This window comes from Aegilops tauschii, chromosome 4, assembly GCF_002575655.3.
Source record: "Aegilops tauschii subsp. strangulata cultivar AL8/78 chromosome 4, Aet v6.0, whole genome shotgun sequence".
NCBI classification, from domain to species: Eukaryota; Viridiplantae; Streptophyta; class Magnoliopsida; order Poales; family Poaceae; genus Aegilops; species Aegilops tauschii.
Genome location: NC_053038.3, coordinates 380,343,415 through 380,358,892, shown reverse-complemented (window position 1 = coordinate 380,358,892; position 15,478 = coordinate 380,343,415). Strand labels below are relative to the sequence as shown.

At 45.7% G+C, this 15,478-nt stretch overlaps 1 protein-coding gene across 3 annotated transcripts in view; it reads left to right on the top strand.

Moving 5' to 3' along the window:
* Nucleotides 1-15,478, top strand: part of LOC109747021 (ubiquitin-ribosomal protein eL40 fusion protein) — a 242,586-nt gene that overhangs the window by 153,453 nt on the left and 73,655 nt on the right. Inside the window, exons 1-5 of one of the 3 annotated variants that reach the window (XM_045227888.1) lie at nucleotides 11,836-11,850; nucleotides 11,921-12,152; nucleotides 12,274-12,466; nucleotides 13,213-13,279; nucleotides 13,741-14,011. In XM_045227888.1, coding sequence (XP_045083823.1) covers nucleotides 12,050-12,152; nucleotides 12,274-12,466; nucleotides 13,213-13,279; nucleotides 13,741-13,776 — 399 coding nt within the window. In that variant the 5' untranslated portion in view covers nucleotides 11,836-11,850; nucleotides 11,921-12,049 and the 3' untranslated portion in view covers nucleotides 13,777-14,011. Of the gene's footprint in view, nucleotides 1-11,782; nucleotides 12,153-12,273; nucleotides 12,467-13,212; nucleotides 13,280-13,740; nucleotides 14,012-15,478 lie in introns of those variants that run through there. The other 2 variants (XM_020306114.4, XM_073496778.1) reach the window with 2 other exon arrangements.

The window sequence follows — 15,478 nt, the reverse complement described above, 5'->3', positions numbered from 1 at the left end:
AAACCCAAACCCTAAGCTCTTATGTAAGTCGAATCTTGATTGCATCGTTGAACACTTGGTGCTGATATGGTGACATGCTTCACAAATTGATTCCAATTGGAATGAACAAATTATGTGGTGCAAAAATCTTGATTACGAGTGAAAATAGTCTGAATAACCCCGCTCGGGCGACTCGGGGATCCAAACCGTAACCCCGTCGCCTCCCGCGCAGCCGCCTAAGTTAGCCACCGGGCAAGCACAGGGCGCTACTGAGAAGGTGGTGGTTGGGCTTTTGCTGCCCTGCCTCGGCCACAGGGGCATCAGGCTCTGGGGCGGTGGCCCCGGTCGTAGAGGTGCCACCGGATTTGCAGCGCTAGGTGGTGCGGGTGGGAGCTGGTGTCCTCGGCCATTTGGATGGCGGGTGCTCTCGAGGATGCGAGCCATGGTGCGGTGGAAATTTTGGCTCTCGTCAGCGCCAGATCTGGCTGTCTCTGCCTCCTCTGTTGTTCGGTGGGCTTCACCTCTAGGTAGATCTGGCCTGCTCCATCTTGGGGTGTCGGTCCTCGTGCCGATGGGGTGTTGGCGACGGGGAAATGAACATCGGGAGAAATCCCAGGTCGTCCTTGCCGGTCTTGACAGCGGTGTATCCCATGGGCGACGCTCCCCTCCTTGGAGGGGCCATCCAGGTCTGCTCCTTGCACCAGCTTCCCATTGCCTCTCGGGTGAAAACCCCAACTTTGTTGGGTGGCGGCGACGCTCTTGGCATTGTATCCTTCGTAAAGGCGCTGCCTTGGGAACGAGGTTAGATGTGGGCTTCACAGTGATGTGGTTGGCGTGCAACGACATCGGTAGTGTGTCTCCCGCGAACACATCGACTTTTTGTTTGGTGGTATCATGAGCTTTGGTTGCTCTCCGTGCTACTAGTGTGTGTCTGCGGTTCTCGTGGATATTTCGGGGCGGGAGGGGAACGGGTTCCCCTCCTCCGGCGTCCCATCTCAGCGTGTCGTGAGAGTCGGTGTTGCATCTTTCGACCTCCACAATGCTTATGGAGTTCTCATTGCAACCCAGGGCATTATGCTATTGCTCTTGTTCACCCAATCGTGCAGGTTTTCCTCTTATGTTAACCTATACGTGGGCATTGGTGGTGTTCGGCTCGAGGTGAGTGGTCTGTCGCAAGTCGGGTGTGCTTGGTTCTATACCCGGTGCTGCCTTTCGGTGACTTTCATCCATGTTCTAGGGTGAGCTTCTTCATCTGACGATGATGTGGTGCCTTCGAGCGAGGTGAGGAGGCAGGGGCCTTTTACGAGAATGAAGTCGGATGGTGTGTCGTCTCGGGGTCGCCGGTGTTTTTGTGATGACGTGCCCTTCCTCGCTGTTGGATTTGATGCTCCTGAGTTGGGATCCTCCCCTCCCTGGTGGTTTGTGAAGGAAATATGCCCTAGAGGCAATAATAAAGTTATTATTTTATTTCCTTATATCATCATAAATGTTTATTATTCATGCTAGAATTGTATTACATGTGTGAATACATAGACAAAACAAAGTGTCCCTAGTATGCATCTACTAGACTAGCTCGTTAATCAAAGATGGTTAAGTTTCCTAACCATAGACATGTGTTGTCATTTGATGAATGGGATCATATCATTAGGAGAATGATGTGATGGACAAGACCCATCCGTTAGCTTAGCATTATGATCGTTAAGTTTTATTGCTATTGCTTTCCTCATGACTTATACATATTCCTCTGACTATGAGATTATGCAACTCCCGAATACCGGAGGAACACCTTGTGTGCTATCAAACGTCACAACATAACTGGGTGATTATAAAGATGCTCTACAGGTGTCTCCGAAGGTGTTTGTTGGGTTGGCATAGATCGAGATTAGGATTTGTCACTCCGTGTATCGGAGATGTATCTCTAGGCCCTCTCGGTAATGCTCATCGCTATAAGCCTTGCAAGCAATGTGACTAATGAGTTAGTTGCGGGATGATGCATTACGGAACGAGTAAAGAGACTTGCCGGTAACGAGATTGAACTAGGTATGATGATACCGACGATCGAATCTCGGGCAAGTAACATACCGATGACAAAGGGAATGACGTATGTTGTTATGCGGTTTGACCGATAAAGATCTTCGTAGAATATGTAGGAGCCAATATGAGCATCCAGGTTCCGCTATTGGTTATTGACCCGAGATGTGTCTCGGTCATGTCTACATAGTTCTCGAACCCGTAGGGTCCGCACGCTTAACGTTCGATGACGATTTGTATTATGAGTTATTTGATTTGATGACCGAAGTTGTTTCGGATTCCCGGATGAGATCACGGACATGACGAGGAGTCTTGAAATGGTCGAGAGGTAAAGATTCATATATTGGAAGGCTATATTCGGACATCGGAAAGGTTCCGAGTCATTCGGGTGTTTTTCGGAGTACCAGGGAGTTACGAGAATTCACCGGGAGAAGTAATGGGCCTTATTGGGCCATACGGGAATAGAGGAGGCAGGCCAAGGGGAGGTGGCGCCCCCCCATGGGTCCGAATTGGACTAGGGGAAGGGGGCGGCGCCCCCTTGCCTTTTCCTACTCCCTCTCTCTTTCCCTCTTTCCTTCTCTCCTACTCCGAAAAGGAAAGGGATTCCTACTAGGACTTGGAACTCCTAGTAGGACTCCATACTCTTGGCGCGCCCCTAGAGGGTCGGCCTCTCTCCCTCCCTCCTTTATATACGTGGGAGGGGGGCACCCCAAAGGCACTCCAAGATTTATCTTAGCCGTGTGCGGTGCCCCCTCCACAGTTACACACCTCGGTCGTATCATCGTAGTGCTTTGGCAAAGCCCTGCGCCGGTAACTTCATCATCACTGTTGCCATGTCATTGTGCTGACGAAACTCTCCCTTGTCCTCAACTGGATCAAGAGCTTGAGGAACGTCATCGAGCTGAACTTGTGCAGAACTCGGAGGTGCCATACATTCGGTACTTGGATCGGTTGAATCGCGAAGACGTTTGACTACATCAACCGCGTTACTAAACGCTTCCGCTTTAGGTCTATGAGGGTACATGGACACACTCTCCCCGCTCGTTGCTATGCTTCTCCTAGATAGATCTTGCGTGATCATAGGATTTTTTTTTAAATACTCGTTCCCCAACAGTGGCATCCGAGCCAGGTCTATGCGTAGATGTTATATGCACGAGTAGAACACAAAGAGTTGTGGGCAATAATAGTCATACTGCTTACCAGCAACGTCTTACTTTGATTCAGCGGTATTGTTGGATGAAGCGGCCCGGACCGACATTACATGACCGCGTTCCTGAGACTGGTTCTACCGACGTGGTTCGCACACAGGTGGCTGGCGGGTGTCTGTTTCTCCAACTTTAGTTGAATCAAGTTTGACTACGCCCGGTCCTTGTTGAAGGTTAAAACAGCACACTTGACGAAAAACCGTTGTGGTTTTGATGCGTAGGTAAGAACGGTTCTTGCTAGAAGCCCGTAGCAGCCACGTAAAACTTGCAACAACAAAGTAGAGGACGTCTAACTTGTTTTTGTAGGGCATATTGTGATGTTATATGGTCAAGACGTGATGAGATATAAATTGTTGTATGAGATGATCATGTTTTGTTACCGTTATCGGCAACTGGCAGGAGCCTTATGGTTGTAGCTTTATTGTATAAAATGAAATCGCCATGTAATTGCTTTACTTTATCACTAAGCGGTAGTGATAGTCGTAGAAGCAATAGTTGGCGAGACGACAACGATGCTACGATGGAGATCAAGGTGTCAAGCCGGTGACGATGGAAATCAAAACAGTGCTTTGGACATGGAGACCAAAGGCACAAGATGATGATGGCCATATCATGTCACATATTTTGATTGCATGTGATGTTTATCCTTTATGCATCTTATTTTGCTTAGTACGGCGGTAGCATTATAACATGATCTCTCACTAAATTTCAAGGTATAAGTGTTCTCCCTGAGTATGCATCATTGCTACAGTTTGTCGTGCCGAGACACCACGTGATGATCGGGTGTGATAAGCTCTACGTTCACATACAACGGGTGCAAGCCAGTTTTGCACGCGCAGAATACTCGGGTTAAACTTGACGAGCCTAGCATATGCAGATATGGCCTCGGAACACTGAGACCGAAAGGTCGAACGTGAATCATATAGTAGATGTGATCAACATAGTGATGTTCACCATTGAAAACTACTCCATCTCACGTGATGATCGGACATGGTTTAGGTGATATGGATCACGTGATCATTTAGATGACTCGAGGGATGTCTATCTAAGTGGGAGTTCTTAAGTAATATGATTAATTGAACTTAAATTTATCATGAACTTAGTCCTGATAGTATTTGCATATCTATGTTGTAGATCAATAGCTCGCGTATAGCTTCCCCATTTTATTTATGATATGTTCCTAGAGAAAACTAAGTTGAAAGATGATAGTAGCAATGAAGTGGAATAGGTCCATGATCTGAGGATTATCCTCATTGCTGCACAGAAGAATTATGTCCTTGATGCACCGCTAGGTGACAGAACTATTGCAGGAGCTAATGCAGACGTTATGAACGTTTGACAAGCTCGGCATGATGACTACTTGATAGTTTAGTGCACCATGCTTTACGGCTTAGAATCGGGACTTCAAAAATGTTTTGAAACACCACGGAGCATATGAGATGTTCCAAGAGTTGAAATTAGTATTTCAGACTCATGCCCGAGTCGAGAGGTATGAGACCTCTGACAAGTATTTTGCCTACAAGATGGAGGGGAATAGCTCAACCAATGAGCATGTACTCAGAATGTTTGAGTACTACAATCGCTTGAATCAAGTGGGAGTTAATCTTCCAGATAAGATAGTGATTGACAGAGTTCTCTAGTCACTATCATCTAGTTACTGGAACTTCATGATGAACTATAATATGCAAGGGATGACGAAAATGATTCCCGAGCTCTTCGCGATGCTAAAATCGGCGAAGGTAGAAATCAAGAAAGAGCATCAAGTGTTGATTGTTAAGAAGACCACTAGTTTCAAGAAAAGGGGCAAAGGAAAAGAAAGGGAACTTCAAGAAATAATGGCAAGCAAGTTGCCACTCTCGTGAAGAAACCCAAAGCTAGACCTAAGCTTGAAACTGAGTGCTTCTACTGCAAAGGGAATGGTCACTCGAAGCGGAACTACCCCAAATACTTGGCGGATAAGAAGGATGGCAAAGTGAACAAAAGTATATATGATATACATGTTATTGATGTGTACTTACTAGTGTTCATAGTAGCCCCTGGGTATTTGATACTGGTTCAGTTGCTATGATTAGTAACTTGAAACAGGAGTTACAAAATGAACAAAGACTAGTTGAGGGCGAGGTGACGATGTGTGTTGGAAGTGATTCCAAGGTTGATAAGATCACCATCGCACACTCCCTTTACCTTCGGGATTAGTGTTGAACCTAAAATAAATGTTATTTGGTGTTTGTGTTGAGCATAATATGATTGGATCATGTTTATTGCAATACGGTTATTCATTTAAGTCAAAGAATAATCGTATTCTATTTATGTGAATAAAACCTTCTATGGTCATACACTTAATATAGATGGTTTATTGAATCTCGATTGTAGTGATACACATATTCATAATATTGAAGCCAAAAGATGCAAAGTTAATAATGATAGTGCAACTTATTTGTGGCACTGCCATTTAGGTCATAGTGGTGTAAAGCGCATGAAGAAACTCCATGCTGATGGGCTTTTGGAATCAGTTGATGCTTGCGAACCATGCCCCATGGGCAAGATGGCTAAGACTCCGTTCTCCGGAACAATGAAGCGAGCAACTGACTTATTGGAAATAAATAATAATACATACTCATGTATGCGGTCCGATGAGTGTTGAGGCTCGCGGCGGGTATCATTATTTTCTGACCTTGACAGATGATTTGAGAAAATATGGGTATATCTACTTAATGAAACATAAGTCTGAACCATCTGAAAAGTTCAAAGAATTTCAGAGTGAAGTGGAAAATCATCGTAACAAGAAAATAAAGTTTCTACGATCTGATCATGGAGGTGAATATTTGAGTTATGAGTTTGATCTTCATTTGAAACAATGTGGAATAGTTTCACAACTCACGCTACCTGGAACACCACAGCGTAATGCTGTGTCCGGACGTCGTAACCGTACTTTATTAGATATGGTGCGATCTATGATGTCTCTTACCGATTTACCACTATCGTTATGGGGCTATGCATTAGAGACAGCTGCATTCACGTTAAATAGGCCACCATCTAAATCCGTTGAGATGACACCGCATGAACTATGGTTTGGCAAGAAACCTAAGCTGTCGTTTCTTAAAGTTTGGGGTTGCTATGGTTATGTGAAAAAGCTTCAACCTGATAAGCTCGAACCCAAATCTAAGAAATGCGTCTTCATAGGATACCCAAAGGAGACTGTTGGGTACACCTTCTATCACAGATCCGAAGGCAGGATATTCGTTGCTAAGAATGGATCCTTTCTAGAGAAGGAGTTTCTCTCGAAAGAAGTGAGTGGGAGGAAAGTAGAACTTGATGACGTAATTGTACCTTCTCCCGAATTGGAAAGTAGTACATCATAGAAATCAGTTCCAGTGATTCCTACACCAATCAGTGAGGAAGCTAATGATGATGATCATGAAACTTAAAATCAAGTTACTACTGAACCTCATAGGTCAACCAGAGTACGGTCCGCACCAGAGTGGAACGGTAATTCTGTTCTGGAAGTCATGTTACTAGACCATGACGAACCTACGAACTATGAGGAAGCGATGATGAGCCCAGATTCCGCGAAATGGCGTGAAGCCATGAAATCTGAGATGGGATCCATGTATGAGAACAAAGTATGGATTTTGATTGACTTGCCGAATGATCGGTGAGCCATTGAGAATAAATGGATGTTCAAGAGGAAGACGGAAGATAGTAGTGTTACCGTCTACAAAGCTCGAATTGTCGCAAAAAGTTTTTGACAAGTTCAAGGTGTTGACTATGATAAGATTTTCTCACTCGTAGCAATGCTTGAGTCTATCCGAATCATGTTAGCAATTGCCACATTTTATGAAATCTGGCAAATGGATGTCGAAACTACATTCCTTAATGGATTTCTTAAAGAAGAGTTGTATATGATGCAACAAGAAGGTTTTGTCAATCCTAAAGGTGCTAACAAAGTGTGCAAGCTCCAGCTATCCATCTATGGACTAGTGCAAGCATCTCGGAGTTGGAATATACGCTTTGATAAGGTGATCAAAGCATATGGTTTTATACAGACTTTTGGTGAAGCTTGTATTTACAAGAAAGTGAGTGGGAGCACTACAACCTTTCTGATAAGTATATGTGAATGACATATTGTTGATCAGAAATGATGTAGAATTTTCTGGAAAGCATAAAGGAGTGTTTGAAAGGAGTTTTTCAAAGAAAGACCTCAGGGAAGCTGCTTACATATTAAGCATCAAGATCTATAGAGATAGATCAAGACGCTTGATAAGTTTTTTCAACAAGTACATACCTTGACAAGATTTTGAAGTAGTTGAAAATGGAACAGTCAAAGAAGGAGTTCTTGCCTGTGTTGCAAGGTGTTAAGTTGAGTAAAGACTCAAAACCCGACCACGACAGAAAATAGAAAGAGAATAAAAAGTCATTCCCTATGCCTCAGTCGTAGGTTCTTTAAAGTATGTTATGCTGTGTACCAGACCTATTGTGTACCTCACCATGAGTTTGACAAGAGGGTACAATAGTGATCCAGGGGTGGATCACTGGACAGCGTTCAAAATTATCCTTAGTGGAATAAGGACATGTTTCTCGGTTATGCAGGTGACAAAAAGTTCGTCGTAAAGGGTTACGTCGATGCAAGCTTTGACACTGATCCGGATGACTCTAAGTCTCAATCTGGATACATATTGAAAGTGGGAGCAATTAGCTAGAGTAGCTCCGTGCAGAGCATTGTAGACATAGACATTTGCAAAATACATACGGATCTGAATGTGGCAGACCCGTAGACTAAAATTTCTCTCACAAGCAAAACATGATCACACCTTGTTACTCTTGGGTGTTAATCACATAGCGATGTGAACTAGATTATTGACTCTAGTAAACCCTTTGAGTGTTGGTCACATGGCGATGTGAACTATGGGTGTTAATCACATAAAGATGTGAACTATTGGTGTTAAATCACATGGCGATGTGAACTAGATTATTGACTCTAGTGCAAGTGGGAGACTGAAGGAAATATGCCCTATAGGCAATAATAAAGTTATTATTTTTATTTCCTTATATCATGATAAATGTTTATTATTCATGCTAGAATTGTATTAACCGGAAACTTGATACATGTGTGAAAGTGTCCCTAGTATGCCTCTACTAGACTAGCTCGTTAATCAAAGATGGTTAAGTTTCTTGACCATAGACATGTGTTGTCATTTGATGAACGGGATCATATCATTAGGAGAATGATGTGATGTACAAGACCCATCCGTTAGCTTAGCATTATGATCGTTAAGTTTTATTGCTATTGCTTTCTTCATGACTTATACATATTCCTCTAACTATGAGATTATACAACTCCCGAATACTGGAGGAACACCTTATGTGCTATCAAACGTCACAACGTAACTGGGTGATTATAAAGATGCTCTACAGGTGTTTCCGAAGGTGTTTGTTGGGTTGGCATAGATCGAGATTAGGATTTGTCACTCTGTGTATCGGAGAGGTATCTCTGGGCCCTCTCGGTAATGCTCATCACAATAAGCCTTGCAAGCAATGTGACTAATGAGTTAGTTGCGGGATGATGCATTACAGAACGAGTAAATAGACTTGCCGGTAACGAGATTGAACTAGGTATGAGGATACCGACGATCGAATCTCGGGCAAGTAACATACCGATGACAAAGGGAATAACGTATGTTGTCATTGCGGTTCGACCGATAAAGATCTTCGTATAATATGTGGGAGCCAATATGAGCATCCAGGTTCCGCTATTGGTTATTGACCGGAGAGGTGTCTCGGTCATGTCTACATAGTTCTCGAACCCGTAGGGTCCGCACGCTTAACGTTCGATAACGATTTGTATTAGGAGTTATGTGATTTGATGACTGAAGTTGTTTCGGATTCCCAGATGAGATCACGGACATGACGAGGAGTCTCGAAATAGTCGAGAGGTAAAGATTCATATATTGGAAGGCTATATTCGGACATCGAAAAGGTTCCGAGTGATTCGGGTGTTTTTCGGAGTACCGGGGAGTTACGGGAATTCACCGGGAGAAGTAATGGGCCTTATTGGGCCATACGGGAAAAGAGGAGGCATGCCAAGGGGAGGTGGCGCGCCCCCCGCATGGGTCCGCATTGGACTAGGGGAAGGGGGCGGCGCCCCCCTTGCCTTTTCCTACTCCCTCTCTCTTTCCCTCTTTCCTTCTCTCCTACTCCGAAAAGGTAAGGGATTCCTACTAGGACTTGGAAGTCCTAGTAGGACTCCATACTCTTGGCGCACCCATAGAGGGCCGGCCTCTCTCCATCCCTCCTTTATATACGTGGGAGGGGGGCACCCCAAAGGCACTCCAAGATTTGTCTTAGCCGTGTGCGGTGCCCCCCTCCACAGTTACACACCTCAGTCATATCGTCGTAGTGCTTAGGCGAAGCCCTGCGCCGGTAACTTCATCATCACCGTCGCCACGCCGTCGTGCTGACAAAACTCTCCCTCGTCCTCAACTGGATCAAGAGCTCGAGGGACGTCATCGAGCTGAACATGTGCAGAACTCGGAGGTGTCGTACATTCGGTACTTGGATCAGTTGAATCGCGAAGACGTTCGACTACATCAACCGCGTTATTAAACGCTTCCGCTTTCGGTCTACGAGGATACGTGGACACACTCTCCCCGCTTGTTGCTATGCTTCTCCTAAATAGATCTTGCGTGATCGTAGGAATTTTTTTGAAATACTACGTTTCCCAACAGTTTGTTCGCGCTAGAGGACCTTCTACAGGACCTCTCATCTTCTTAGGGGTATGTGTTTTCCCGTTTATCCTTTTAGCTTGTTGAGTGAGGCTTGTAAGCCGCTTCCTAGAGTCTTTGTATCTTGTCGTGCTTTCTTCTATGCCGATTGTGGTTGTTTTCTTGAGATGTAATTTTACCGGTTGATGACTTTGTTAATTAAAAATCGGTCTCTTCTTGAGCCTCCGTTCTAAAAAACTACTTTGGATGTCTAATTTGAAGCAACAATGGAAGTATGAGACTACTGAAGAATGGAGGTGCTTGGATTCATTCAGACTGTTCCTTCCCTCCGTCTTTTGGTTTCTCAGTGCAACTCTAGCAGATGCACTATAACCTCGTCGGCCTGCATAATTCCGTCTGGTAGCGTTTTTGCGGCTCGAACAGGTCTGTTATATCTAGCTCGGCCCGTAAAAATTATACAAGCGGACCGTTGTTCGCTCGCCATATCTACAGGACCGCCAACTTTTTAGGGTTCCCCATCTCACATTTCCTCCACCGCAATCCACCTCCTCTGCCGCCTCCCTTCCCATCTCTGGCGAGCAATTCCGCCAGATGCAGTTTCTTTTCCCGGCGACCAATGGCAGGTTCCGCACGCAGGCGGGGTTGCCGTGGCCATGGGTGGTCGCCGCCGCGCAAGATCTCGCGCAACAACACAGAGGCCAGCGGCTCCCCCTCCCCCCGTCAAGGCGGCCCAAGCAAGCACGGGAGCACGACGGCCTCTCCCGTAGCGGCAGTCGGTCCCATTGGCCCAACTTTCACCACCTCCACGAAGAGCTCTACCCACACAATGTGGCATGCCGCGCGACGGATCCGGAACTCCTCGCCACAGAGCGCGCCTTCGAGGCCGGAGAAGAAGGGGTCGCCGACAGGCTCGCCACGGTGCAAGAGGAGCGCAGGTCAGCGGAAGCGTTCGTCCTCAGTGTCAGCCACTGTGCCACCGCCTCCCTATCTATTAGATCTAAGTTTAATCTAAGTTTTATGTATGTATGAACTCCGGGATGAACTTTATAGCGAGAACTATGTATAATCTATGTTTTTAAATTTGCAGTATGCGATAACAGATCTATTTTGCCGAGGCGCGTCACTTCCCGCAAAATCATTTTAGGGGGAATCGTAAAACGATTTTGCGGGAGCGGAATCTGCTAGAGTTGCTCTCAGCCCCACCCTGAGCCTTCATACGCTTCATTGCTGTATGGGCTGGGCCGGCAGATATATGGGCCCAAGGCAACTATCGCCCCTCCGTCTATGGGTGACTACCGTCTACCTCTAAAATAAATACTACTAGTGATTACCGTCCTGTAAAACGCGGTAATTAGTAGCACTAGTAAAAGGTCCCGCTTCTAGAAAAAGGGACACGTTTAGCTGACGAACATCCGCTTGGAAGAGGTGGCGTTTCGTACGACTTTATTGGCAAAAAATTTACCGCAAATAGACTTTATTTCTCAAATAATAGACATGTCATTTACAAGCAGATGAGAAATAAAATCAGGGATCTCATCATCCTAAGAACTAGAGGATCTAGTAGTAAAATAGTTCTTTGCTAATTCATCTCCACCTGATTGGACTCTCTATAGCAATGTTTGAAGGATATGGACGCAAAGTCCATCATAAGCTGTTTACGATTTTATTGGCAATTTTAGTTATGAGGGGTGACAACTTCTTCAAAACAACACGACCGTTTCTTAAAAAAAAAGACATTCTTTTTTGTTAAATGCTGCCACCGTTTGATCTAGCCGAACAACTAAAATTGTCAGCTCGACATGCCACCCCTTCCAGCGAATGTTCGCCACCTAACCTTGTACCAGTAAAAAACAGGCGGAACAAATTTGCGATTGGCGCGCCACCATTAGAGCGCCGGACTGCAACTCCGGCAGGTAGGGTTTCGGTGCATACGACACGTGGTGGGCGTGCCCAAGGCTATATAACGACCCCGCCCTCCCGCAGCGCCGCCTTCGTTCCTCGCACCACCATCTCCTCCTCCAGTCGTCGCAAGCGCTATCCGGACAGGGGCGGGAGCTCGGGAAGGAGAGAGAGGAAGCAGGGAGAGAGGCGAGGGAGCGGAGCATCGACGAGATGCAGATCTTCGTGAAGACGCTGACGGGGAAGACCATCACCCTCGAGGTGGAGAGCAGCGACACCATCGACAACGTCAAGGCCAAGATCCAGGACAAGGAAGGTACGGCCTGTTCTTCTCACCCCCGTCGCCTTCCATTTCCTCGAGCATCGAGGTTGAATCCACCGTTTTCGGCTCTGGCTTTGGTTGATCTGCTTTGTGGTGTGGTGTGGATCGATTGCAGGCATCCCTCCGGACCAGCAGCGCCTCATCTTCGCGGGGAAGCAGCTGGATGATGGCCGCACCCTGGCCGACTACAACATCCAGAAGGAGTCCACGCTGCACCTGGTGCTGCGCCTCCGCGGGGGCACCTGGATCGAGCCCAGCCTCAAGGAACTCGCCCAGAAGTACAACCAGAAGAAACTGATCTGCCGCAAGTAATGAATTATGCCCTGCACCGTTCTCAAACTAGTTGGCTTTTGTTCATATGAGTGGATTTTTTTGAGCGTGCAAACCGTCTTAAATTCGACAAAAGTTGCTGCTTTGTAGAGGGTTATACAAGAGGGTATTCGATGCATGCATGTAACATTGTTTGGGCCTTGTGACGTATTCATCTTCTAATCTGAATTAATGAAGGGGCTAAGCAGTAGCAGGATCAATAGGCAAGGAGCTTTATTGATTTATTAATTGATGCAATACTTAGTTATGTGCCATTTTTTTCCTTTTATATCCCCTTGCATCCTGATATAGAGAATCTGAGATCATGAAATGTGATGCTCCTATTTGATAAGAAAAGCCCCATATTTACTATACCATGTTCGTTTGTAGCTGATTGCTCATTCCCTCGGTGTTCCGTCAGGTTTATGTTTGTTCATCTTTTCAGGAGTGTTGCATGGCTTTTCTGGCTGTTGGCTGCGGAGATACTTAGTTAATTAGGCCTGTCATTTGTGAACCACCCTATGAGGAAAAAAAGACTTGCTGTCTGAAATGCTGCTTTCATGAACATTACTGCCTGCAGTGCTGATTTTTTTGTATGTAACTGCTTTTGTTACTGCTATTTGGTAGCGGGAGTGCTTAATCAATCATGCATGCTCTGTCTATTACCTTTGCTTAGGCGATAAGTCATTCACAGGAATTTGGTGTTTATGATGCAGCTAACATTTCTCACCATTCTGTATTGTAGGTGCTATTCACGCCTGCCGCTCAGGGCTACGAATTGCCGCAAGAAGAAATGTGGCCACAGCAACCAGGTGAGCCTTGTTTTCTCTTATCATCAAAGAAACTGGAAGTGTTATACTCATGTAGGTTAGCAAGGTCCATGTTGTTCTCCTTAGTGATGTTAACCCAATATGATTTATAATGCGTGTCTCATACTCCCTCCGTCCCAAAATAAATGTCTTAACTTTGTACTAGCTTTAATGCAAAATTGTACTAAGCTTGAGACACTTATTTTGGGACGGAGGGAGTAGTTAGTTTCATTGCGTCTGATGACACTAGCATATTTGACCATATCGGGCTTCTTGATCAGGCAATTGATTCTATGTTATGCCTGGATGCTTTAAATTGCCCCCCTGCAACATGTGCCCTGTTAAACTATCTTCTCATGTATAGATATTTCTGACATTTGGAGCAGATAAAATAACTTCTGTTTCTATATGTAATCCATTGTCCATACTCGTCTAATGTATTTTCTCTAACCAATTATCGTCAGCTGCGGCTGAAGTCGAAAAGGCGTTGGTTCTGTTGAAGAGCCACACATCAGTTGGATCAGCTATCTACTTGTCTCAGCTTATCAAGACTGGCAGAACTTCTAAATGTCTTGGTGTAATGTTCCTGCTGGATGTGGAGCATTGTCTCTTTTGAACAGTTGGTTATTTTTCTCTGCATGCTTAGGACATGTGATGATTGTAATATGGCAGCTTAACTCTTTTTGGCTGGATTGAGCACTTACCTAATTTCTATATATGCTGCTCTGTTTTCAATCTTGCATCGACTGCTGATGTTGGTCCTTTGTTTTGCCTGATATGCTAGATCCTTGATTGGATTACTAGAATGATTGAATCCTTCCCATCTGTTTCCGGCTTTTTTCATGAAATAGGTCATGGTTTTGACGGTTATTTAATGACAATTTTGTCTCCCTGTTCCAAGCGAGTTTCTGCTTGAGTATATCGAGTTGTAATTTGTAAATGGTGCGTCAGCGCATCACATACATGGGGTTTCTAGTGGTTATCAGCCCCGGATGCTTTGGCTTAGCAAAGGAACAAATCTAGAATTAGAGAGCTTTATCGCATTGTAATGTTCCCTGCTGGCTTGAACACATTGTTTCGGTGGCATACTGAAGAAATGCAAGTTAATATGGTAACTTCAGTTTGGCTGGACAGTCCAGTAGTATGCTGCTCTCCTTTTTCACTGGAACACTTGAGAACATCGTTCAGGAATGCCAAGTTAATATGTTTGCTCGACTCTTTGGCTGGATGAACAATACCTATTTTTGCTATCATGTAGATTCGTTTGCTGTATGCTTTGTGTTGCGCACTCGCTCCATGGACATGCCAGAATTTGATTAGGCACGCTGTTAACAAAAAAAATTGCGGATATGCAAAGGTTGTGTAGGTACAACACATAGCACGAATGCATACATGAGAAGACGTGATCATGGTACGTGGAGCAGAGAGAGACGCGAGATGCTCAGCCTTAACAGACGAAAAGACCATAGCTAAGCCACATCATCTCCAAATCCAACACCAAGGACGCCGTGAGCAAGCAAGATAGCACCCTCAAGAAGGGGAGCGACGTCGCCGCCGCCTTCTGACCCGAAGAACCGGACCAAGGATTTCCCCTTGTGCTCGAAGACGGGCCCAGATAGAGGCCATGTCAACGCCTCCAAGAAGGGAAACGACGCCCGCGGATGCTGCAGTAGCCAGCGTTGATTTCGTCCTGGACTTGGCCCGAGCAATCCCATTGCTGTCGGATTAGGGTCTGGAGATGAGGAAGTCGCTTCGCTCGACAAGATCACCACCTCAGGAGGGGAGGGGGGTTGTGTCTGCCGCCAGAGGATGGCATCGGTCGACGCCGAAAAACGCAAGCTTCGGGATTGGCACGTCGTGGAGCTGGACGGGGCCAGGGAGGCGAAAGGGCAGAGAGAGCCGACACAGAGGAAGGGATGGTGAGCGACGCCACCGGCAAGCACTACTAGGGAAAACCTTATACACAGAAGCTTACCAGTAGCGCGGGCTAAAAGGAGGCGCTACTGCTCATTAGCAGTAGCGCGTGTATACAAAGCACGCTACTGCTATGTGTAGCAGTAGCGCGGTAGGAACAAAACGCGCTACCACTATACATGCCACACGGTTGCCAACAGGCTACGTTTAGTAGTAGCGCCTCTGTGGGAAGCGCGCTATTGCTAACTGGATAGTAGCAGCGCTGGGACCTGGCCCGCGCTTCTGCTA